A 24,699-nucleotide genomic window follows, 5' to 3' on the forward strand; every position below is an offset into this window, starting at 1 on the left:
CTGAGCTACAAAGTTTTTTGACCAATAAAATGTAAGAAACAAAAAATCAAGGTTTCCATCTAATGCTGTCCTTCTATTTGAAATGAAACTAATGAAAGTGAAACGATGCTCCAGTTATTTTCTTCGTAATGACATCATCCTTTTTTTGTTTGTTTGTTTGTTTTCCTAGAGGGAGGAGCCAGTGTTTTCCAAGGATTGCACAACATTATTCATCACCATGCCCTTAAAGCACGGTGGCAGCGGGACATTCAACCATATCACTATGATCTCCAACCAAGTAAAACTTTTAATGAAATGAATACATTTAGTCAGATGTTTTCAATGTTTCCAGTTAAAAGTTTTATGTTGGTGTGCTTTTTTATTTTTGTTCCCTTATCTGTCATGCCCACAGGAAAGGGCTTCCAATTATTCACGCAGGTCATATGATTCCATTTTGAAGTCTCATCATTTTAAATTACATCCTAACTGCATTTCCTGAAACACCAGATGCTAAAGAATACATTTACTTGAAAAAATTAAGCACAGTTTTATATGGTAGATGCACTGGAAGCAATGGATACTGTGTGCCAGATTAATACATCTTCCTGCAGAGATAATAAGCAAAGTAAAAGTCTGAGATTGAATATAAGGATTAGGTAGAAAAGTTAACACCTTTAGGTACACAGAGTGCAATTGAGGTCATGCTACCATAGTTTCTCTGTTCTGTTGTGTTCTTTCTTACTCGTCTCAGTCTGACGGTCAAGAGGTAAACATGCGGCACCTGACCTCGGGAAGCTGGGAAGTCTCTCAAATTCTGTCCTATGACGAGGGCACAAACTCTGTGTAAGCATGAGTTACTGACACTGTAAGATTTACACTATGATAATTCTTTGCAGCTGATTAAGTTTATGTCTTTCAGTTATTACCTGAGTACAGAGACAGGAGCTACTCAACGTCACTTGTACAGGTACCTCATCAATTACTCAGTTTTCTCATGAAGACACCATCACACATGAAGGAACTATATGATGTTGTGGAAATACCTTTAATTGGTTTCTTACTAAAACTTAGTTTACAAAATTCATAGCAGATTAATTAAGACACAGGCAATGACATCACCCACTGGTTTTTGAACTCTGTGATAAGACTCCATGATAACATTCAGCAAACGTGAAGCCATTCACACAGCAATCATCTACAGCTGTCTGACTTTCATCCACTGAGAAGTTGTTATGAAGGGAGGCAATCAATAGAAACCTTTTTGCTGTAAACTCGTCTGTTTTTGCTGTAAAGTTCAGTTTAAGATGGGAGTGTATGGAGACTAACTGTTGAAGCCACTCTCAAATGGACATTAGAAAAACGGCAGTGTTTGACACTTCAACACTTGTCTTTTTTTCTGTGTTTCCAAAGAGCCTGTGGTATTAAAAGAAAAAAACAAAACTTAAGCACAGTTTTGTTGGATTGGCCTTTGTACAATTAACCAAAAACTATTGCATTGGACACCAGGCAGGTTAAATCTAGTGGAAATCTTTTGGATGCCATGTGACCCGGTGTAACCCTGTGCAAAACCAAAACTGGCATTTTTCACTGTGGCTTGCATATGAATTAAAGAAATAAGAGTCTGCATGCTGAGCTGATAGCTCTAGACAACACCAAAGCACCTGCAAATATCTGGTCATCCAGTAAGTATCAGCAATGCAATGGAGACAGGTCTGTAGATACAGTACAGGTGATGAGTTTTGGTTATATTTCAAATCAAAGTCAGAATGGATCTCAGGTACTTTGAGTGCAGCATTATTGTTGGTGTCAACTGGGCTACTCATGTGTATTTTTGAAAAAAGCTGATTTCCTGGGATTTCTACCACAACAGTTAGGCCTAAAAGAGTTTACTGAGCCTGCTGGCACAAATATACAGGGAGCAGAAGATCCAAAATAGGAATGTCTCGTTTATAAGAGGTTGAAGGAGAATGGCCAGACTGGTTGGAACGGACAGAAAAGCTACAATAGACTACAGAAGCACAGTCATATTATTACCCGTTACTACTGTGGTGAGCAAAAAAGCAGTTCAAACTGAACAACACATCCAAAGTTGAGGTTACAGGGCTACAACAGCAAAAGATCATGTTATCTTTCACTCTTGTCAGCTACAAAAACAGATGTGAAGCTGAAGTGAACAGCTTTAGAGTGAAAACTTTAGCCTGGTCTGATGATTTCTGCTGGGCCGCAGATGGTATGTCAGTTTCAAACAGCATGAATCCATGAACCAAACATGATCCATGTCAACAGTCCAGGCAGCATCTGCATAGTGATCCTTATAAAGTGCTTGGTGAATGTACAGATAGGAATGTGTTGCTTTCTCATCCTCCGCATCAAACCAAAGATGATGCAACATTTTCTTTTGTATTTTTGTACCCAGATCTCCAGAATTCTAGTTGATTCACTGTTATGAAAGCATGGCAGTAGCAGTAATCTAGCTTTGTGATGAACAGATTTTATTCTGCACTCTGGGGGTCCATAAACTAATGTATAGCAGGACAGAGCAGTGAGATAATGATTTATAAGCTAGTGAATAATATCAGTGTAAGAAACATGATGAAAATATGTCATTTCTCTTTGTGTCTAAGAATTTGATGTCATACATTAAAACAGTTGAATGAAAGTCCATTTCATTAAATTATCACGTCTTACTTTTCCCCATTTTATCTTTTGTCTGCAGCTAAAAAGACCGATTATAACTCAGAAATATAAATAATCTATACTAGACTTGTTTTGTTCTCACTCAGCTATGTTGTTCTCTTCAAACAGGGTCTCCAGTGTGGATCCATTTCATAAAGAATGCCTAACCTGCTCCCTTTTCAAATCAGCATGCTCCTACTATGATGCTGTGCTCAGTCCCAACTATCAGCATGTTCTTCTCAACTGCAGAGGTAGCGCATGTAGCAGTAACACCATAACCAAGTGCTTTATTTCAAGGTTACAATATCCGAGCAGCTGAATCTGTGTGACTTCACAATGTATCTTTACTGTTCTTCTAGTTGCCATTTTGGCTCCAAAGTGGGAAAAAATGAAGTTTAGCTTTCCTGAAATTAATTTTATGCTTTTAAGGGCTAATGAAAAGTTTTTCAAAAAATGATATGATATGAAAGATGAAATAATGTGGGCAGAGGCTTCAATAAAGGTGAAGGTGACTGGAAAGTCTTGATTAAACTAATAGCATGGTGACAACAAGAGTTAGTAAAATAAAAATGGAGCCAAATCTTTTCTGGAAGCAATTTTTGCTACTCAAAAGTCATATTGGCAGTGCCTGCAGAGTCATTCTTATCTAAGTGAAAGAGACCATTAGGTTCTGTGTTGAACTGAATAACAAAAACTCTACAATGAGTAGTAAATTCCAAATAATAATAATAACAATAATAATAATAATAATAATGTGTTCCAATATACAGGAAAAAAGTTCCAAAGTGTGTCATGTTCAGCATATCTACTCATTTCACAATGAGCACTACTATTCATGCATATTTCTTATTCCATAGGACATACACCTCATTATTGCACATTATGCACACAAACCAAGAACAGGAAAAAAAAGCTACACTTCAACTTTGCTAAAATATTGAGAGGTGGTCAAAGTTGGCCAGAACTGTTCACAACGGCATTCCAGCACCTTCAGTTAACAATATTACTGGTCAGTGACTTAATTTTTTATATTCTGCAGACTGCCAGCATGGAGATACCTGATTTTTAATAAGAAAATAATGAAATCTAGTCTCTTTTTTCCTTCTCATCCCTGATGAAAGTTGTAGTTGTAGTGCTCAGCCTCTAGCTAGTCATACAACTTTCCAAATAGCTCAACAAGTATTGCAAATATCTACCAATTTTTACATTTCTCTAGCAAAAACTCATGATAATCTTTGCAGTCTAAGTAGCTTGGAAAGGAAGTGACTGGACTCGACTGAAGCAAGATGTGAGTGGGGGTTGAGGCACTTGGGAATGGATCTCAGAAACGCATTGTAGGTGGCAGACAGTTGGTGTCTTAAGCCATACCCTCTATCCAAAGATGATTGTTTATAGTGGACATGGGTTCTTTAACTCCTCTTTCAAACCATCTGTCTTCTCAGTCCAAAATCTGAACATTGGGATCTTTGAAAAAAGTGACCTTTATCCTTTAGATGCAGATGAATAGCTGAGTCTTATCCTATCAAGGTGGCTTTTCTATGTTGTGCCATGCATTTATGGAGTGGATGTTTGGTTTCTCCCATGTAGAGGTCTGAGCACTCCCCACTGTACTTCACAGCATACACTATGTGGCTTAGCTTGTGTTTGGGACCTTTGTCCTTGGAATGAAGCAGCTTTTGTCTTAACCTCCACTAAGGTTTAAATACCTGAAACTCTCTCTCTAGTTTAAGAACCGAAGAGGCTTCTCGAATGAAAGGGGAAATATCTTCAAGAAACTTAAAGAAGTCCAGTATCTCAAGCTCCTTAGGAAACACTGATCTGGATGACTGAGAATCTGCGCAGAGACAAGCTATGCAGTTTGTCACAAAATGTGTCTGCTAGTGAAATGTATGAAGGAGGCTGTGATGTTTATGGGCAATGTTACTTTGTACGTCAAGTGTAGCAGAAATTTATATTTAAGGTAATGATCCTGGTTAGATTCACCAAATTCTACCTTTTATACTAGCTTTATAGTGTCAAAGATTTGAACTGATGTTCAAGTCTTTGACATCATAAATGCTTATATCTGGTTGTTTTTAATTTTGGAGTAGAAGCACAGGTCAACCTGTGCACAAAGAAATCTACTGGAGGTTATGCAAATTATTATGTGACTAAGTATACATCTAAATAATTATTTTCCCCATGCTGCTCTGCTACACCTCATCTTAGGGTTCCCCAACCTGCCAAATCCTACTTTAATCCCTGGTCATGAGGCTCTATGGATGCATCCGACAACCAGCATGATTGGCTCATATCTTTCCATTTTGGACCATTGGTTGGATTTTCTAAGGCAGATGCAGGACATCTGTCATCATTGCATTGCATCTTTGGAATTCTCACATAGATTTCTGCTCAGCACTCACTGAATGGTTTGTCTGGTTGGTTTCTGGAGGGAGTCCATGGAGAAGTCAAATAAACCAGTGTCCTGACCGAAGTTATGTTTGATTGAGTGTTCAGTGCACAATCTCTTGTAATAGCCTAATTATATTGAAATTATCCTTAAGATAATTAAGTTATTGTCAAGGACTGTTGTGGGGCAGAGAGCGGACCCAGATGCAGGAGTCAGCAGACAGATTAAACTCAAAATCACAGCTTTTTTTTTCACTGTTAAAAAAGGCAAAGAAAAAAGCAAAAACAAATATGGAGCTGGGTAGTAAGTACAAGCCAAAGCAGACTGACAGAGACTACGCACAACATGAGGAAGGATGTGACAAAGAAAAAAGGGAGACGGCCAATATGTACACAGAAAGATATTAGGGCAGAGTGGAGACACCTGGAAGTGCAGCTGAACAGAATCTAAGTGAGGAGTCAGACACGGGGGCAAGACTGGGAAGACATAAGGTAAACAAACATGGAGACATAACTGACTTCCACAGGAGGACAAGGTACAGAAACGAGACAAGGACAGACTAGACACCAAAAAGAACGAGCAAAAATCCAACCAGACACCAAGAACTAGAAATAGAGATAACAAAACTCATTAGGTTCACTGTGCTGGGTCAAAGACCCAGGGACCATGACAGTTATAGGAGTAAAATAAATGCCTTTGAGGCCTGTTTTTATATCTGTATCTCATTTGCTATTCTATCATTCTTTCTAGTGTTCACTTTCTTCTTTCTTACCAATGTCCTTTCAATGTCCTTCTAAGGAAAACACAACATTGAGAATAAAACACAGTGAAGAACTAACTGATATTTAAACATTTCTACAGGACCTGGAATACCTCAAACAACTCTCCACAAACTACATGATATGAATAGTAAGTTCTCCTGCACAGATTCACTTGAACGAATCTACTATTTAGACTTTCACCCATTAGATTTATATGGGAGCACAGATTGATTTTTTCCACTGTCAGTACACCTTGCCTGTCTAAAAAGTGCATTAATCGGTCAGCACACGTTTGTAGATTAAGTCTGTGAGATTAAGTCATTAAATCATCATTCAGCAGGTTTACATAAGCCTGTAAAATGGGCATGAAGATGCAATTAGGTGAAGAGTTAAGTGCTTGAAATTTTGTTGAGTATTAATCAGAGGCACTCAGAACAGCCTCTGGGGAATGATCAACTTCTTCTGCTACTATAGACTTCCAGAATGAGAGTTGGTATTATCATTTCACATTCTAACTGTCCAGTCATGTCATTGTGATGTCATAGCTTTGCGACTTTGAAAAAGACTAGGAAATTACTCAGTACTAAACAGAATCTTAGAAACTGTAGAAAAATAATGTCAAACAGATTTATCTAAAGTGAGTGTGTCATGAAATGATGTAGATATGCCGTGAAAAGAAGTTGTTATGTATCCACAGATCCTTAATATTTTTATATAAGCAAGTCTAACTATTTCCAAAACAGTTTTCTTGGCTAAATTGTACATAGAAGTTTTGGTCATTAAAGATCACTAAACGGGTAGAAAAAAATTGAGTAAAAAAGTAATGAGTTAATGCTGACTTTTCGCTCTGCAAGGGACACAAATCGCAGTCTTTCCAGATGAAATGGAACTATTTGTTGCTCTTTATTTTACCCATTGTGACTTCTGAAGGCCTTTTTACTTTACGTTTTTACCAGATAGCATGAAGGCAAACTTCAACTACTGACTCAAATGCAAACACAGGCGGATTAAGAAATATTCAATAATGTATACTGACAGTAGAAAGTTCTACATGGAACTGGCAGGATCAATTCAAGAAGCAATAATCCAAAAAAATGAGAATCATCTTTTTCCAAGACGTCACAGCTCTAAGACATCAAAACAACATGATTGGTCACTTGCATGTGTGAGGACAACAACTGTATGTTACTTAAGAGTGCAGAATATGGAATAAAGATGAAATAGGGTATTGTAATGTTTTAAACAGTAATTTTGACAGACGGACTCAAGGATTGTATGTCTGCTGATATTATGTTAAAAATTATTCTTTACTAAGCTGACAAACTGGTCACAATTAGATGTCAGGAAAGAAAATGTGCTTGTTTCAGTGTATTTAGAAACACTGTAAGATTATATAAACAACAACATTCTTCATCTAAATACATGAAGGGAACTGGAGGACATATTGTTGATTTTCTTGTTCTTGGCATAATTATCAGTGTCAATAAGATTTTAAATGAGGTACTCTTTAAGTGTTCAGTTTCTTTTTCCTAGTAATTAGCAGGCACACACAACAATGGAATAAAATACACTTTCAGAGTTTTCTTTAATAGATGTTATATTTGTTGCTTTCTTGTAACTAATAGTAATTCTTCTTGTGCTGTCACCCAGCAGAGCACAAGATCCTGGAAAATAACAGAGAATTAAGAAATGTACTGATAAACAGGACAATACCCAAGTGGGAAAGAAGAACTGTACAAATCAACAACTTTGGTAAGAAACTTTATTCCTCTCTAATGATGTGCAAAAGTTGGGATTTGTAATAACGATTTGTTCAGATTCATCTTTGAGCTTTTGTTTGGTTTTTCATTATCCGTGTATGCATGAGTAGACATTTCTTATCACCACTGCACTCTAACATTTTCTCCCATGACGATTAATGAGTAATAACAACATTGGGAAAAACAAATTTCTTCTTCTAGTTCAGCTTCTGGAAATGCTCAATCCAAGTTCAGGAAACTCAGTCGTTTGACACTGAAGAAGTAGGGTAACTGTAACTCGTTTCCTTAACAGCATATAAAGCAATAACTGTGATAGTTTCCAGCAAATTACATCCCCATGAGCTCAGTAGTCAAGATCTTTTTAGGATAAACACACCAGAGTGAACAGGTGCAGAGCTTTGTTTGGTGATTATGAAACAGCCCTGAAATCATAAGCACAGCCCTATATTGTATCAATTAGAAGGGACGGCTCACCATATGGCTTCCTTTCTCTAATCTGTGTTCACTATTAGAGGCAACATGATACATATTTAAGGACTTCTGAGCGGAGTCAGATGGGAATCCTGTCATCGTAAAAAGCTAAACATAGTCACAAATCACAGGCTTACTTTTCACATGAACTGCTTCTTCTTTCTCAGAGATGTTTTTTTTTTTAAATGTAGAGGTACAGGGGACCCAAGAATAAGGAAGAATGGGCACAGAAAATCAGAATACCTTATCAAAAATAAACACAATGTAGAAAAGTGGCATAAAAAATATTTTCTGGCTAATGTGCTGTCATACAAGTGATATTACATAAAAGTATAACTGCACCAGAATCTGAAAACGTATTCTATTACTTGTGTCCCCCTCCACAAATTACCACCTTATTTAAGTGAAGAGGTTTGTGTACTCTAGTGAGCTATGTTGGCGGGGGCAATTTGCCCATGCTAGAGTCTTCCAAGGCAAATTGTTTCTAAGTGAAGAGCCAAACTAAGTGTAATTCAGAAGACCCTTATGGAACAGGTATAGTGCAGGATTGGTGGTCCCACAATGGAGCCAGTCCCAGGGGAGGAATTCAAGCTGATGGTTGGGCCTTAGCCCATGGGGCCAGGCTGAGCCCATATGAGCCACAAGGGCCAGCCTTCTTGTGGACCTACTACCTGAAGGAGGTGCCAGAATGCTGTACAATACTTCCCATCCACACTGTATATATACTGTATATAGTGGGAGTTGACCTGATGGCATAGCTTCCTACTGGAAGAAATACTTCTAGGATCTCCTCAAGCCCACCAATATGCCTGCCTGTAGTGGAGCCAGTCTGAGGGTGACGGTTCTCCACTTCAAGAATTTGAGCCAGTTGAGATAGTTTAGAAATCAGACAAGGATGTCTCTTCGATCCCTCCAAGGTCAGATGTTCCACACATGCTCCATTGAGAGGAAGCCTGAAATGCTTGAAATTTTTTGGCTTAGGAATTCTATTAATGAATGGATGGATAACTGGCCTGCAAAGTGGCAAAAGAAGAATTTATTCATTATTTACATAAAAGTTACAATTCTTATGAGTATTTTTGCAAATTCCTTACCATCAAAATATTCCTAAGTCTCTATTTTTGTGATTGTCTTCTACAAACGTTAAATAAAATGTTCACCACCAGAGGACAATGTTTTACCAGACTATCTTAGTGTATCATGCAGTAAGAACAAAAAAGTGTAGTGTTTTGCCTGAAACTTAGCAAACATGTTAAAAGTCTCTGTCAAATTAGAGAATTAGTGATGGATGATACATGACTCGCATCGCAACACGGCAAGCATTACCAAATAACAGCTTTTGTCCTTCTAATTTGGGAAGAAATGTGATGTGTTTAGCTTCAGCATTGACACTCATTCATTTACACTCCAAGAGCTGTTTCCAACAGTGGTATGGAACTCCTGTGTTTCTTGTTTTGCTCCTGTTTTGTTTGCTTGGTTTATTTGGTTTATGGTGCATTATTCTCTTGGTGATGGTGGTGATAAGGGTCACTTATCAGGTGTTTTAGCTGTTGCTTGCTGTCCCATTAACAAGTGTAGGTGCCTTCTCTGCCTCCTCATCATATTTTATCTTCCTCCGGTGTTCAATTTAGGATACTACAATGAAGAGCTACACCATCTTGCGGCACAAACTGGTATTACACACCTTACTTCAACTTCAGTTGATATCACTTCACGGCAATGTTCCAGTCGATTGGTTTTTAGAATACAAAGCTTTGCTTGGGCTGGTTCCTTCTTCTTTCCTTCTGTTTACATATATGTGTAAAATCCATAATCAATATGTCCCCAGACTCAGAACATAATTAGGAAATAAGGCTTTTAAATCTGCTGCCCCTTTTCTTCGAATAATCTGTAGAGGTACCTGAACTTGTTGGAACATGTTACTATGGTGGGATTCATTTATTTTTTAAATGACAGAGAAAATATCTTTTTTGTTCAATGTGATGGTACTGTAATTGTGTCTGTTGTGTAGATAGTTTGATGTGGATGATGCTGTGTATAGCTTGAATGCTGATTGATAGAAAAGTGGGCTGGAACAGGAAAGGTAGAGACAATGGAGTTCACCACAAAGAGGAGGAGCATGAAAAACAAAGATTTAAAAAAAAAAGCATTAGCATGAGATGCTGAAAAGTTGACATCAAAAGAACTGTCAATGTTTTTTGTCATTTCTGAGGTCATAGTCAATGAGGTCATATGTTTTTTAGTCAAAAGGCAACCACATCAGCAGCATGGCCCTGAAATGTAGTGTGGAGGATGCCATCACCCTTCACAGAGCACTGACGCATTTGGAGATCAGGAAGAGCTACGTGAAGATTCTCTTGTGGGATTACAGCTCAGGGTTTAAGACCATAATTCCATCACCAATTTGGTCCCCATCTCTACCCCCTACTGTGATTCAGCACAGGAACCCCCGCACTGCTCCATTCTCAGCCTCCTACTGTGCGGCCTGTAGACCTATGACTGCACACCAACCCACCCAACCAATGTCATCGTCAGCTATGCCGATGACACCACTGTGGTTTGGCCAGTTTATAAGGCAGAAGTAGAGAATTTGTCCTGCTGGTGCTCAGAAAATAACCTGAAGCTGAACCTCCTTAAAACAAAAGAACTCAGGAGCCAAAGACAGGTCCACTCCCCTCTCATTTTAAATGGAGAATGGGTGGAATCTGTCTCCACCTTCAGGTTTCTGGGCACCCATATCTCAGCTAATTTTACCTTAAATCCACAACAACAACAACAAAGAAGGTCTGGCAGCTGCTGCACTTCCTCTATGTCCTGAGAAAGAATAGCCTGGACCAGAAGCTGCTGCTGGCCTTCTACCACTCCTGAGTGGGGAGAGTGCTGTCCTACTGCCTGGGTGTTTGGCCAGAACTGTGAACATGAAGGCTGCACAGAGGGTAATTACATTGGCCAAAAAATCATTGTCTCCCGTCTTAGGGTGATTATAGAAGACCTCTCATACCCCGCCCACCACCTGTTTAACACACTGCCCTCTGGTTGGGGCCTCAGGTCATTCAGTCCCCACACCTCAGGTTTTATAAACAGCTTCTTCCCCTGGGCCATTTGGACTGGTAACAAACACCACCACCCCCACACACCACACCTGCCCACCCACTCCAATAATCTGAGTGATGGTCTGAGTAGCCCTGATCACTCAGGCCATTCACACACAGACTCTATTCAAACCAAGTCCTTCGCACTACTTCCAAGCACTTTGTTCTCCAGTGTGTGCATTTCTATTTCTTTACATATCTTCCTTTAGTTTGTATATTTTTTCTGTTGTTTGTTATTTATTCCTGCTGTCTTACCACTTATATTTTATTTCTGCATGGTTGACGTGGAGCACCCACAATTTTATTGTACATGTACAATAACAATAAAAGGCTATTCTATTCTATTTTAATCTATTCTATTCTCTTTATCAAATTAAACTTTGATGATCTCATAACACATTATGATATTATATAGAAAAAAGAGAAAACTTCCATGCACTATGTCCACTTGACACTATGCTGTCTTTGATTGTCAACTGAATTAAGTGGTACCATTTAAAGGATCTACTGAAGCTAAAATGAATGTAAATCTTTTCAAATACCAGCTAAATCAGACTTTGTGCTACCTGCCTTGACCTCTAAAGTCTGAGTTCTTCTTCCATTTCTTTTATTAACCAATAAATGATGTGTTGACCTTGCAGCGCACAGAGCTTTGATGTAGTCTGAGGGATAGATGTGCATGCATTGCATATAAAAATTCATTCTGACTCTTCACCACCAAAATCTCCTCTGGACTGAATGCTGAACACTGATTTATTTTGCAGTACTTCGCCTGGAGTTAATCGTCCCGATAGATTTGGATGAAGCGAAGGAGTACCCACTTTTACTTGTCCTGTACGTAACTTTGTTTTAACAACTTTGAGAATGCCTCATTGTTGGCTGTACTGCTTCAGTTGAAGTGTTAAGAACTGCAGAATGAGTTTATACAGTGATTTATTTATTAAAGAAAAATCCCAACCTAAAGATAGGGACCCCCCTCCTCTCCAAAAGTGTATAGGAGTAATGTTTGAGAGGCCATGGGGTGTTTAAAACATAATGGTTAATTGTTATTATTTCTTCAATTTTTGTAGTTTCTTTTGCATCCTTTCATGAAAACTTTGGCACTCTAAACTCTTTCCAAAGTGACAGCACTCCTGGTGGTCAGGCTGTGAGTGACCGTTTTTCCCTGAGCTGGGACTCTGTTTTGGTCAGTTCCAATGATGTCATTGTGGCCCATCTGGATGGGCGGGGCAGCAGCTTCCAGGGTCAGAGGATCCTACATGAGGTTTACCAGAGAATGGGAACTGTTGATGTTCACGATCAGCTTACAACACTCGAGTATGTTTTGGTACAGCTAATATTTACATACAAACTACGTACAAAATGACATTTAGTTAACGCTCTTTTAATTTTCAGGCATCTGGTAAAGCTGCCCTATATTGATGCCAACAGAGTTGGAGTTTATGGAAAGGTAACAGCCTCTTTAACTGAAATTGAAACATGTATAAAACTATGCAATTTATTGTTTTGTTTTGTTTTTTTTACAAAAATTTTGTTTTCTATATTTTTTAGGCATATGGAGGCTTCTTGTCCACACTTCTAGTCCTTTCACACAGCTCTGTGTTCAGGTGTGGCATTGCTGTCGCTCCTATAACAAACTGGAGATTGTATGGTAAGCTTATTCAAGACTTTGCAAAAACATTATCACCAGTTATACAACATATAATTATCAAAGTCATCACCACTAATAATAAGAATATCTTGAGCAGTAAGACTGGTCATTAATGGTCACCGTTTGTCCACCATGAAGTGAAGGAGTAATATTAAAATTAATCATGTGTAAATTAAAACAGCAATGCTATGTCTTTTAACAGTTTTATTCTTGTCTTCAATAAAGGGTCTGCCTTCACTGAGAAATACTTTGGCTTTCCAGGAAGAGAGGACCACAAATACCAGGTACACTTGCATGTCAGTGGTGGGTTTTTTTTCTAAATTTACTTAGGCTAATTTGCAATGAAAAGATATTTAATTTGCTATTATGTTCCACATAACATATCTAGCTAATAATTCTTATTTATGTCACAACTCTAATACTAAATACAAGAATATTGAATGATGCACACACTCACAGATCGATGACGGGATTTAAAACTTTCACATTAACAGCAAATAGTTACAGGAAACACTTCAAAAGGGAAAGTTGTTTTTTTTTATCCCTTAATTTTTTTTTCTGTAAGTAATTGTAGTCCAAAAGTGAACAGCTGGTGTAGAAGTTACCCAGGCAAGTGGAAGTGTTAAATATGTAAAGGGACAAGACTGGGTTTAGTGGTAGGAAACCAAAGATGTTGCAGATGTGGCATAGTTTGAAAAAGCACTTTATACACTTTCACTCTCTTTCACTCTTTTTGCGCTTAATTTTTTTTCCCAGTTGATCAGTTAACAGTTTTTGCCTCTGAGAAGAAAACCCATGCCATGAAGTTACCTCCACCACGATTCTGTGTATCAAAGTATTAATAGTTGATAACAATAGCCGGTGTTCAACTGATGGCCCATGTTGTTTAGTTTTTGATTGATCAGATCATAGTATATTCTCATTTGTTTTTTAACTTTACATTTAGCAAACACTAAGCACTGTTGTGCCTCACCTTTTTACTGAGAGTAGCTACATACAGACCTGTAGTATAGTACTGCTAAGGTGGTCATCATTCCTGCACGTCTTCCTGCAGAGTAGTTCTTAAAATTTTTGTGTTTGGTCACTTATAACTTTATTTATGAAAGCCCTCATTGTTTGATCATTTACTTTGGTTGGACTCCTGTCTCTGTGAACATTTCTGATGTTTCCAAACAGTCACTGAGGTCATGATGCTCCCTAGAACACAAGTTTTAGTTTCTGTGTTTCCCTTGATCTTTGCCTCAGCATAGTGCAAAGTCTCCAGCGAGTTTCTTGTACTTACAGGCTTTAGTTTAAGTCCTGCAGTGTATATAATTTATAATTTACAGTGTAAATCATGGGATCACAAAGGTGTGTCTGTTTTTATAAATTATGCCAACTAGTATTAATTTGTCAATCACAATCAAGTTTTCACCACAATTTGCAGCAGCAAAGGGATTACATACTTGCAAGCCATGCTTGCAAAACTTTCATTTTGTTGCCGTAATTTACTTAGTGCACACTGATTGTGGAGAATTTTAAAAATGTATTATCCCTGTGCCTTTTCTGATTTTTGCTAAAAATAAATGTGTGTTGATTTTTTCTTCTTTTGTGCTGCTGTAGAATTCACTACTTCTTCTCCAATAGTGGCTGAGCTCATTTGTGTTCTTATTTTATGTGCAGCCATCGACTATATATATATATATATATATATATATATATATATATATATATATATATATATGTGTGTGTGTGTGTATCATTAGCAATGTCACACACACACACACACATATATATATATATATATATGTGTGTGTGTGTGTGTGTATCATTAGCAATGTCTGAACCTTATAACAGCTAACAGTCCTGGTAGTTTCTATTATCTTTCATTTTGCAGTTATTGAGGCCACTGTGCTTCCTAGATCACTTAAAGTTTTAGATAAGTTTCTATAGCCGTGCTTTGGTCTATGCTTTCCCACAGTCCAAAGTCCACAGCGAGTGTTTTACACTTACTGGTTTAAGGTTATGTTCTGTCACGCAGTATGAATTATGGGCTCTAATAAACACAGGCGTATGCATTTCTAAATAATGCCAAATAAATTTAATGAAAAAACAATCTACATGGATAAATAACACTGCAGGCACTAAAAGAAAAATATGTTTGTTTTGGTCTGGACTCAGTCGAACTAGAAAAATGGAAACTTTTGCTGCTGCAGCATTTCTAGCACTGCACCACCAGATGCAAACAGATTAAGAGATGTCCAAACTACGTCTCCTCTCACCTTTGCAACTGAAGTTTCTGTTTAAGATCAGCAAAGTACAAAGTTCTGCTGATGGCAGCGCAAAATTAAAAATCATTAATGGAAGCTTTGATCTCTGCTGCTCAGTCACTTGACAGTTTAGATAGATAGATACTTTATTAATCCCCAAGGGGAAATTCAAGAAGTTTTGTTACTTCAGTACATCCACCCTCACTTACTGACACTTCCATCTGTGTTTGGTTGCGTCTGATAGAAGTTGCTATAAATATTTATGAGTGGGAACTGATGCTGTTCAAAGATGTAGTTTCTTGTCTTCAAACCAAAGTTTTATGCTAATGGCTTTAACATTATGAGCTGGTTTATTAGATTTAAATCTGATGTAGTTAAGCTGTTTCTGATTCTGTCAGTGGGTGGTGACTGTTCACTGTCTCCTGCAGATTTCCAGTCTGCTCAGCAACATCACAGGACCTGCAAATCCATTGAACTTTCTTATTATCCACGGCACAGCAGATGGTGAGCATGGGAATAGATAAACATGATGAAGCAGATATGTAGCTGTAGAATTAAGTAGGGTTTACTGCCCAATTAACTGTAAATAAGTACATACTAGCAACTCTTTTTTGCAAATTTAACATAAAAATGAATGCAAAGGAAAAGATACAAACTGCAAGTGTTAGTCTAACAATTGCATTTCTTTCGTTTTACTGAATTCCTAACAATGCTCTACATAATGGGGTGAATGGTTGTTGTGCAAAGTTATTGTATTCTAAATTGTCGTTGCAATTCTTTGTTCTCTTGACAGCCAATGTTCATTTCCAGCATTCCGCTGAGTTGGTCAAACTGCTGTCTGCATCAAATGTTAACTACACTCTCCAGGTGACTTCTGCCATCTCCTCTCTGCATGACATTCATTTCAGTTTCCTAACAAGAGCGGACCCATGTGCTGTGTTTGTGAATTTATCAACCAGCCTTCTTATTTTTATTCTCTGAAGGTTGAAAAGTCATTTAACAAAGGCTTCTGCTTTCCCATGTGTCCATATCAGAAAGCAGTGTGGTCAGATATGTGATGGTTTCTTTCTGCTGCACAAGATAGTTACTAAATCAGGTCTTGGCAATTAAAGCAATGTTTGTGGACAGCTGCTTGTGTGAGCAGATGCTAGGCAACATTTATATGAATAATTTTCCAAACAGTCAGCCGCAATGAAAAGGAAAATATGGGAACACAGAAAAACAACCTATTTTTTCTTAGAAGTTGTCAGCGAGATTTTACAAACGGTGGTTAAAGATTAAAAAAAAAAAAAAACATTTTAAATGTGCCTTCAAAATCATCTGCTCGTATACGCCTGGACTGTTTTCAGTGCACTTGCTGGTTTTAGATAATTCAGTAAAAGTCCTGACATGCCCCCCTTGCATTTGTGCCTCTGCAGTGGTTACTGGATCTCCCCCAGTCTGTGATCCATTAGCTTGATTTTCAGTTGCATTAGTTGGCTACAGAAAACTGCATGTGACATCTTTTGATTCTTTCTCTGTATGAAATACTGCCTATTTCACTCAGAGACATTATCAGAGAAACTAGCGACAGAGACCTATGAAGAATAAAAATAAATAAATAAATCTAATGTAAGGTGTGCCTCAGCGGGTTATGTGTAAAAGAGCAGCTACTCTGTAACTTTATGTTCTTTTGGAAAAGAAGCAGTGAAAACTGTAATTAAAAAAAAACTTAATCTGCTCCAGACCAAGTTATGCATTCAGCAAAAGTTACCACAGTGATGTAGTCAATTTAAAAGAGTTATTTAAAATAAAAACTCACTTAATGGTACAGCTCAGACCCCTACACTTTTGTTCTTTTGAGATACTTTTCAAACTGAAAAAGGAATTCGATGTATATTCATGTCAGAACTCAAGTTTCTCTCATTTCTACCAGCTGTCGATCAGCAGAAGCGTGTGAAGTCATTAAAATAAATGTATATCCCATCTCCCTGCACGCAGATGCGTGCTCCTCCCCCGAACATGATCACGATGGTGACATGTCATGTTTAACACTCACTGCTCAAAAAAATTGTACAAAAAATCACAACACTTTGAAAACTCCTCAGATCATGCTGGATTTTTATTCTGGTTATTAATTCTGGAATGCTATAGCAAATGCCAATCGGTGTCTGTGGTGTGAGCACAGGGCCCATTAGAAGATGTTGGGCCCTCAGGCCACCCTCATAAAGTCTGTTTCTGATTGTTTAGTCAGATACATTCACAGCAGTGCCCTGCTAGCCAAATGCAAAACACACAAAAAAAGAAAAACTTGCAAAGCCATTACTATTTTGGGGGTTCTCTCATTCTCATTCTCTCATTGTTGCCCCTCTAGTAACTGTTGCACTAGAGGAGCTTTTAATAACACCAAAGCAGCTGAAACTGATTGACAGCCCCTCTGCTGCTTAGCTGATCAGATCAATATCCCCAAAATATAACTGATGATATACTCTGATTAAAAAGTGTTCCTTTAATTTTTTTATTAGTTTATTACGGTAATTGTATTCTTCAACATGAGTGTCTCCATTGCTTTATATACATTAGAATGATTCCATATAGTCACTCTATTTGCATATTTTATTTGGGGTGGTGCGGAGTGCGGAGGTGAAGTAAAATTGATGTCAGGTATAGTTTGGTTGGCTGTACTATGATAATCAAGACAATGTTTTATTTTGTTTTTGGGGCTCCTTCCTTTTATTTAGAATATACATAATTTCTTAATTTTTTTTTTACAAAGAAATAACGACTCTCCTTTCTATTTCCTCCTGACTAGATATTCCCAGATGAAGGACACATTATTTCAGTAAAGAGTCAACACTACTTTCTGAGCTCAGTGCTGAACTTTTTCAACCGCTGCTTTGAGGAGGGGTACATTGTCACCAAAGAAGATGATTAGTTCTAAGTAAGCTCCTGTGGTGAGGTGTTTTTATGGAGAGTGCACTGGCGCAACTGCTGTCGTGAGCTAACGATGAGAGGTTGTGTTTCCCTGAACATCTGCTGCCTGATAAAAATGATTAATAAAACCCTACAGACCTATAATATGTAAGTTAGTTCCCTTTACATTTGTTGGAATGCAAAGAAAATTAGAGCAGTGAATCTGAGGTTGTGGGGGAAAAACAAAAGATAGGTTAATATTATACTACCATTAAGAGTGTCTGTTTTGAATGTTTGTACCATGTAATGCATACAAATGTCAGGGAATCAAAGAAACTTGTATTTTTTTGTATCTTTCCTGTAATCTACTGTGAATTCATTTGAATACATTCTGTGAACAGAGAAAAATCACCTATTAATCCACCAAATCATATCACTATCAGACCGAATCACCAAACAGTTCCTGCAGGTGCCTTTACCTCGTATAGTCTTTTCTGAGCTTCGGGCAAACACAGCAATACAAAAATATCGTATGACAATATGTAACAGAGAGTGGAAGGGGTTTAAGGACGTTGAGAGCATTTGCTTCTTTAAAAGTAGCCATGCTGTTTAAATCAGGTAAAGAATACCTTTAATATGAAAGTTTCAAAGAAGTGTGAGTTTTAGTCTTTTGTATTTCTTCTTTCTTTCTCTTTGTTATAAGGAACCTGTGTGTGTATGTTTAAGATGAATCTGCTATTTGGGCGCACTTTGCCATGTGACATATTGTTAAACTTTAAAGAAATCTTCCCAGAACAACACAATTAATACTTTTAATATCTTCATCTATGTTTTTAGAAATAGATTAATAAATTTCAGATGTTTGTGACCAGCTTGAACCTTTACTGTTCCACACAGTGTTTAATATCCCCAAAATGTGAAAAGAAATTCAACTGGAGAATGGAGAAACTTCATGTGTAAGATAAGCAGTCTATGCTGTACAGTGTGCTTTAGCCACAGCAGAACTCCTGTAACAAATACTGTGTCCTTCCTTGAGTAGCAAACTGATTGTTTGTTGACCATAACCCTGTGCTGCTCACACTTCTACACTTGCCTGACAAACTGCATCTCATGTACCATATATATATATTGCCCTCTGTAGTTGACATTTGTATACTTGGAAACATTTGTACGCTCAAATAAACTGACAAACTTGACATTTTTGGATCTGTGTGTTGCATTAATAGCTTATTTTGATTTAAAAGTGCTGACAGTGCAAATATTTATGAAGCTCCAAGGGCACTCTAATGTAATTCGTATAGTATAGATCACTGAAATGTTTCCCTTTGCTTCATTGATACAGAGTGATATGACTGGATCAATGGTAATTTTGCAGCTGGGGCTTATACAGAGCTGTCAGGATGTGCTAAGCATAGCAAATGGCATGCAGATTCAAAGCTGATGAGTAGGGCATCTCCATAATAGTTCAAGGTTTTTTTTTAGCTTTTAAGTTGTATTATCATCAGTTATATTATGCTGACATAGTTGAATGGTTTAGCAGTGCTATGTTAGTACAGCAGCTGACACTAAGTAAAGAAAAACATGAATCCATCATTACTTTAAGGCATGAAGGTCAAAAAGTCTGAAAAATTTCAAGAAATGTGGTGGAACTGGCTCTCTGAGTATTGCCTTTAGAAAGGAAGAGTGGTGCTTCCAAAAAGATATGTTCATTAGAAGCACCAGTTTTACAAATTTACCAATTAGCCGCATCCAATCAGAATCCATAACAATGCTTCCCAGTGTTTAAGCAACAGATATATCTAAACATCAGCTGAGATGTTTAGATATGAGACCAATACTAAATGAGAACAAGGCTTTGCAGGTAAAACTCTTGGAGATTTACTCAGAATTTAAAGTAACAGTTCATCAACATAGATATCGCAACATCCTGCAGAGATCCACCGTTTCATTTGCAGCTTCTGTAACAGCTCTTTGCTAGCTGGATTAAGTCTGATTTAGGCACAAATCACCTTTAAGCCAAAAGTACCTAACAGTGATAATGTTAAGCAAATAAGCACACCTCTCAAAGTATTACTAGTAAGGAATGATATTTGATATTCATTGGGAACTTTTAAAACATCATATTACGTGGTGGAAAGATACACAACAAACTGATGTTGTGATCAGATTGTTTTCTCAAGTTAAAAAATGTTTGAGGAGAGTAACATTCAGACTGATAAGAGCAGTATTATTGTTTGTTTGGAGATGTTTAAAAGTGGGGCATTGTTGTGTGAATCTGTATAAAAGGCTTTTTTTCTCCTCTACACAGTGTATGTTTAACTTCTGTTACTCATTTAGGGTTAGGCCTAGACTTTGGTGGTGTTTTAGCCAAATGCTAAAAATGCTCACACTAACCCTCTGCATGTCTTCTCTCTCTGCCTTTAAACACACCCGCACCCCCTCCTTTGTCTTTAAACAGGAAGTTTTTCCTTGCCACTGTCGCCAAGTCCTTGCTCAGAGGGAGGTCGTTTGATGTTTGGGGTTTTCTCTGTATTATTGTAATATAAAGCGCCTTGTGAAATGTTGTTGTGATTTCTTCCATATAAATAAAAGTAAAGCATTGACTGATCTTTGTGATCTGTATTCTTGATTTGGCAAATACTTCATGTTGAATGCCCTTCCTGATCCAAACTTCCTGATTTATCCGGGCTTTGGAACGGCACTTGAATAATACTGGCTTGTTGCGTTGTAGTTCCACACAACCAAGCACTGCTGTTAAATGCTTATCCAATTTGGGAGCTGAAGCATATCCCAGCTGTCATAGGCCAAAAGGCATGCTACACCCTGGACAGGTTACCAGTCCATCGCATTTACACCTACAGTCAATTTAGCATCACCAGTTAACCCAATGAGCATGTGTTTGGGCTGTGGGAGAAAGCACGTGGAGAACATAGAAAGTCCAATTTAAGAAGCCAGAAACTGTAATTTTTTTTAAATGTCATAAATGCATTTGCAGTTCTTCTTTCAAAGCTTACCAAACAGGTGAAGAGTCCACAAAAAGAGATAGATCTTAGCCCAAATATAACCATGTCACCAGTAACTTTAATAAGAGTTAAAAGTTTAATTAGAGCTTGATGTGAGAGAACTGAAAGATCTAAAACTGTCAGTTGACTTTGTTCGGTTGTCCTATTATCTTCTTTAGATCTGCGTTGACATCATGTGGTTATCAAGATTTTTTTTTCTCGTTAGACAAGAAAGAAAAACAAAGTCTCCATTAGGAGCGTCATCTTCAGGAGATGACTAACAGGACTTTCACAGAGGAGAGAAATATTTGTTTGTTGTTTAACGCCTACTGATCACAGTTGGTGTTAAAATAGACCTTTTCATAACATCTTCCATCTGGCTAGGTTGCCATGTTGATGCATTCCTGCTTAAAAAACGACCATTAGAGTTTGTTTTGAGCTCTGAACAACCATAGCTGTTACACATTTTGCTATTAGACAAGCTGATAAACACCACCTAACTCTGGATACTACAAATTTAAGAATTAACATCTGCTTGGTCATTCAGCCTTGTAAGTGCAGGCAGTGATTAATGCACACAGACATTCAGTGTTGATGCAAGTATGTTTGACTTTAAATAAGAAGATCTTGCCTGCTAAATCATTAATGCAGGTAGCCCTTGGCCATGACAGATGACTGGGTCTCTTTAATGTGACTGCCAAGGTAACAAACAAATGAAACTTTAGATCGAAGTGCTCAGTCCTGCAAATGAATGCAGCCGATTTGGTTCTCTGTCATTTATGTTCAATACACCAGAATAACTCAAAGTTTGTTTTTTTTAGTTTAGTTTTTTTTTTTTTTTTTTTTTTTTTTTACCTTTTTTATTATTATTATTATTATTTATAATCATCACTAGAGGACAATCACAATAACCCCAAAACCTCAACCCTCAACCCTGCCCTTTTAAACAGCAAAAAGAATGAGAACAAGCATTACAAAATCCATCCTAAGAAGAAAATCAACAGCTTGAAAGAAAACAGAAAAGAAATGAAAGTACAAGACGTCCAGGTCAAATCAATCCATCCCCATAGACTAAACTTTCTATGAGATCTGACATCTTAAAAATATATTTATGTACACACTCTGCTGTATTGTACTGTACAAAATGTGGCAACACTTGACACATTCCCTGTAGACATGCAAACACCTTACTGACACTGTAAAATTCCCCATCTTAGTTTAGCCACTTTGAATTGTTTCCCACATTTTTTTTAATGTCTTTTAGTGTCCAAAAATACGTGAAATGGTTCCTTACTCTGGTGGAGATGCATTGGAAAATGATCTCACACCTTTTTAAAGTTGTGCAACTTGATTTAAGGGTTCAAATCACATATTAAGATGGAGAACTTTTTCAGTGTGGCCTGAAACTGAAATTACTATATGGCCTATAAACCTGTTATCTTCATCCCAAACTTAAGAGTTTCTAAACTGACTGCAACGCTGTGTCTCGAGGACCTGAGTTGACATAGGTTAACATGACACTGCTAATGGATGACTACCACTGCCAGCAAGTAATATTACAGTATGTTGAACCTCATAAGGCATTGTACATGTCTACACAAGACCGCTGTACAATAAAGTGTGACCTCTAAACACTGTTTCCATTCAGGGTGGGCGATGGAAGAGGGTTTCAGCAGGAAATTGCACTTATTCAGGATCTGCTCAGGTTGTAGTGAACTTGCGTGACTAAACTTTTTTGCAGATGACTGGAGCATTTCCTTGTGCAACGATACAACAACCGAAAGAGAGGTGAGATCAAAGGTGTATATCGGTGTTCTTGTCTTCCAAAGTGACGCAGTGCCACAAAGGAGACTGACATGGCAAGAATGAGTGAAGCTGAAAGGCGAGGGGGGAAAAAGAACCATGCACTTTGTTAAGTGTGAATGACTGCAGCTCGGAGAACCTGCAGAAGATCTTCAGTGTGCTTTGCCGAGAAACTGAGCGTCCCAAAACTGAAATGACTTTATGCTAGACGGCAGTTCGCGCCTCAAGTCCCGGCAATGCGAGTGTCACTTGTCGTGTCCTTTAGCTATCTTTTTCATCACATTTATACATACACAGACACACACACAGGAGTGCTCACACACACACACATACACACACACACACACACACTTTGGGAGCATCAGCAGCTCTACCCCAGTGTCCTTTTCTGGCGAAACACTTGGTCCAAACACGAAAGGCCTTGACGGATTTCAGCAAAATTCTTCAAGCTCTGCCAAAGGTCTGACTCCCAAAGACATGTTCCTACTCCTCCTCTTCTTCCTCTTCATCAGGTAGCGGTAGCAACTCCTCCTTCAGACACTCCCTGTAGAAACTGGTCAGTGTGGTGTAGAGGTGCTGACGACTCTGCTGAGACAGGAAGTGTCCCTCATCTGGGTAGATCTGGTGAGTAAAAGACATGGAAAACAGCTTTCAGGGTACTTTGATTGCACACAACCATTTCAGGTTTGTGGAGTCTTTTTTGTGTCTTTTAGCTTATTGTTTTGGTTCACTCTCATTCCTCTCATGTTCTTTGCTTCTATTAGTGGGACTAAACTAAAAAGCTTTGAAAACACAGTACAGACTAGTTATTTTGCACCAAACAGAAATAAGACAAAGTTATTGACTTTCTGGTTAATGTATAGGGGTATTTAGCAGCTAAAAGGCCAGCTGTTTTGTGGAGGAAAAATGGATTCGATCGATTCACTGGGTGGCCAGAAACACAACTTGCTTTTGCTCAAAGTGTACTGTTACTAAAACATTTCATTTCATTGACTTATGTAGTGATATATAATTGTTGTCTATTCCATTAGAATCTCACAGCTGCATCTTCTGCTGTATAGCCTGGCTTCTGGGCAGAGTGAGGTGAGATTCCCTCCTATTTTGCATCACGTTTAAACAAAGTGCCAAAATTAATAGCAGAGCAGAGTTAATTTCATAAAGTGGAATACTTCAATCCTTCCCAATCATAGCCTAAAACTATGCAGCAAGTGAGAGAAAAAGTAAAAAAACAAAACAAAACACAAAAGTCTGAATTAAATTATGGTCATCTAACTGCCACTTTACCAACCTCCTTATGGACTCTTGTAAGACAACTATTGTCTCTCAGCATTCAATATTGCTGTGGTGTAGATCCCATTCTTTTAGATGCCAATGGTGTTGCAGAAACACCACAGCCACTGGTGTTTCTGCAACACCATTGGCATCTAAAAGAATGGGATCAGAGCACAATGAAAAAATCCTTGACGTAATCTTGCAACATAGGGGATTTCTAGTAATGCAGTGGTTAAAACATACATCATGTAACTGCAATGCTCTCAGTGTGATACCTTGTCATATTTTGTTTATTTCATACAAATGCGTTCTTATCAAAGGGCATCATAAAATGCCATTTTGTCAGTGCCTCATCAGTAAAAACAAGGCTGCTTTTAATGCTGTACCTCAAATGCACCACCAACTGCAATATAAGCAGCTGAGAGATAATGGTGACATTTTAGAGACCTACCAAGGCCATATTAGGAGGCTGAATAAGTGACAGTAGCATAAGTCACAGGTTCCTTAGCCAGAAGGTTCACCTCCTGTTTGGAATCTACACTTGGAACTTACAACCCAATCTTACTAACCCACCACTGAAGGGAAGCTTTTGCATAACTGAGACATGTCAGTGACTTTCAAAAAACAACACACGTTTCTCACAGTTTCCCCGGAATCAGAACAAGCTGGTCGTGCATTTAGAAAAGACAACAGCCTGGACTG

General features: G+C 37.9%; 2 protein-coding genes across 5 annotated transcripts in view; one reads left to right on the forward strand and one right to left on the reverse strand.

Annotated features, from left to right (window-relative positions):
* LOC100709802 (inactive dipeptidyl peptidase 10) overlaps positions 1 to 19,116 on the forward strand; it is a 137,229-nt gene extending 118,113 nt beyond the window's left edge. Inside the window, exons 13-26 of one of the 2 annotated variants that reach the window (XM_005456466.4) lie at positions 170 to 277; positions 731 to 822; positions 899 to 946; positions 2,785 to 2,906; positions 5,906 to 5,953; positions 7,456 to 7,557; positions 11,893 to 11,962; positions 12,251 to 12,445; positions 12,524 to 12,578; positions 12,680 to 12,779; positions 13,005 to 13,063; positions 15,457 to 15,532; positions 15,822 to 15,895; positions 17,820 to 19,116. In XM_005456466.4, coding sequence (XP_005456523.1) covers positions 170 to 277; positions 731 to 822; positions 899 to 946; positions 2,785 to 2,906; positions 5,906 to 5,953; positions 7,456 to 7,557; positions 11,893 to 11,962; positions 12,251 to 12,445; positions 12,524 to 12,578; positions 12,680 to 12,779; positions 13,005 to 13,063; positions 15,457 to 15,532; positions 15,822 to 15,895; positions 17,820 to 17,942 — 1,272 coding nt within the window. In that variant the 3' untranslated portion in view covers positions 17,943 to 19,116. The remainder of the gene's footprint in view (positions 1 to 169; positions 278 to 730; positions 823 to 898; positions 947 to 2,784; positions 2,907 to 5,905; positions 5,954 to 7,455; positions 7,558 to 11,892; positions 11,963 to 12,250; positions 12,446 to 12,523; positions 12,579 to 12,679; positions 12,780 to 13,004; positions 13,064 to 15,456; positions 15,533 to 15,821; positions 15,896 to 17,819) is intronic. The other variant, XM_019353158.2, reaches the window with a different exon arrangement.
* Positions 18,741 to 24,699, reverse strand: part of dpp10 (dipeptidyl peptidase like 10) — a 253,536-nt gene continuing 247,577 nt past the window's right edge. For all 3 annotated transcript variants that reach the window (XM_025903742.1, XM_005456470.4, XM_025903743.1), the window contains one exon: positions 18,741 to 23,346. In XM_025903742.1, the coding sequence (XP_025759527.1) occupies positions 23,209 to 23,346 (138 nt within the window). In that variant the 3' untranslated portion in view covers positions 18,741 to 23,208. The remainder of the gene's footprint in view (positions 23,347 to 24,699) is intronic.

The sequence above is a fragment of the Oreochromis niloticus genome, linkage group LG16 (genome assembly GCF_001858045.2).
Source record: "Oreochromis niloticus isolate F11D_XX linkage group LG16, O_niloticus_UMD_NMBU, whole genome shotgun sequence".
Lineage (NCBI taxonomy): Eukaryota > Metazoa > Chordata > Actinopteri > Cichliformes > Cichlidae > Oreochromis > Oreochromis niloticus.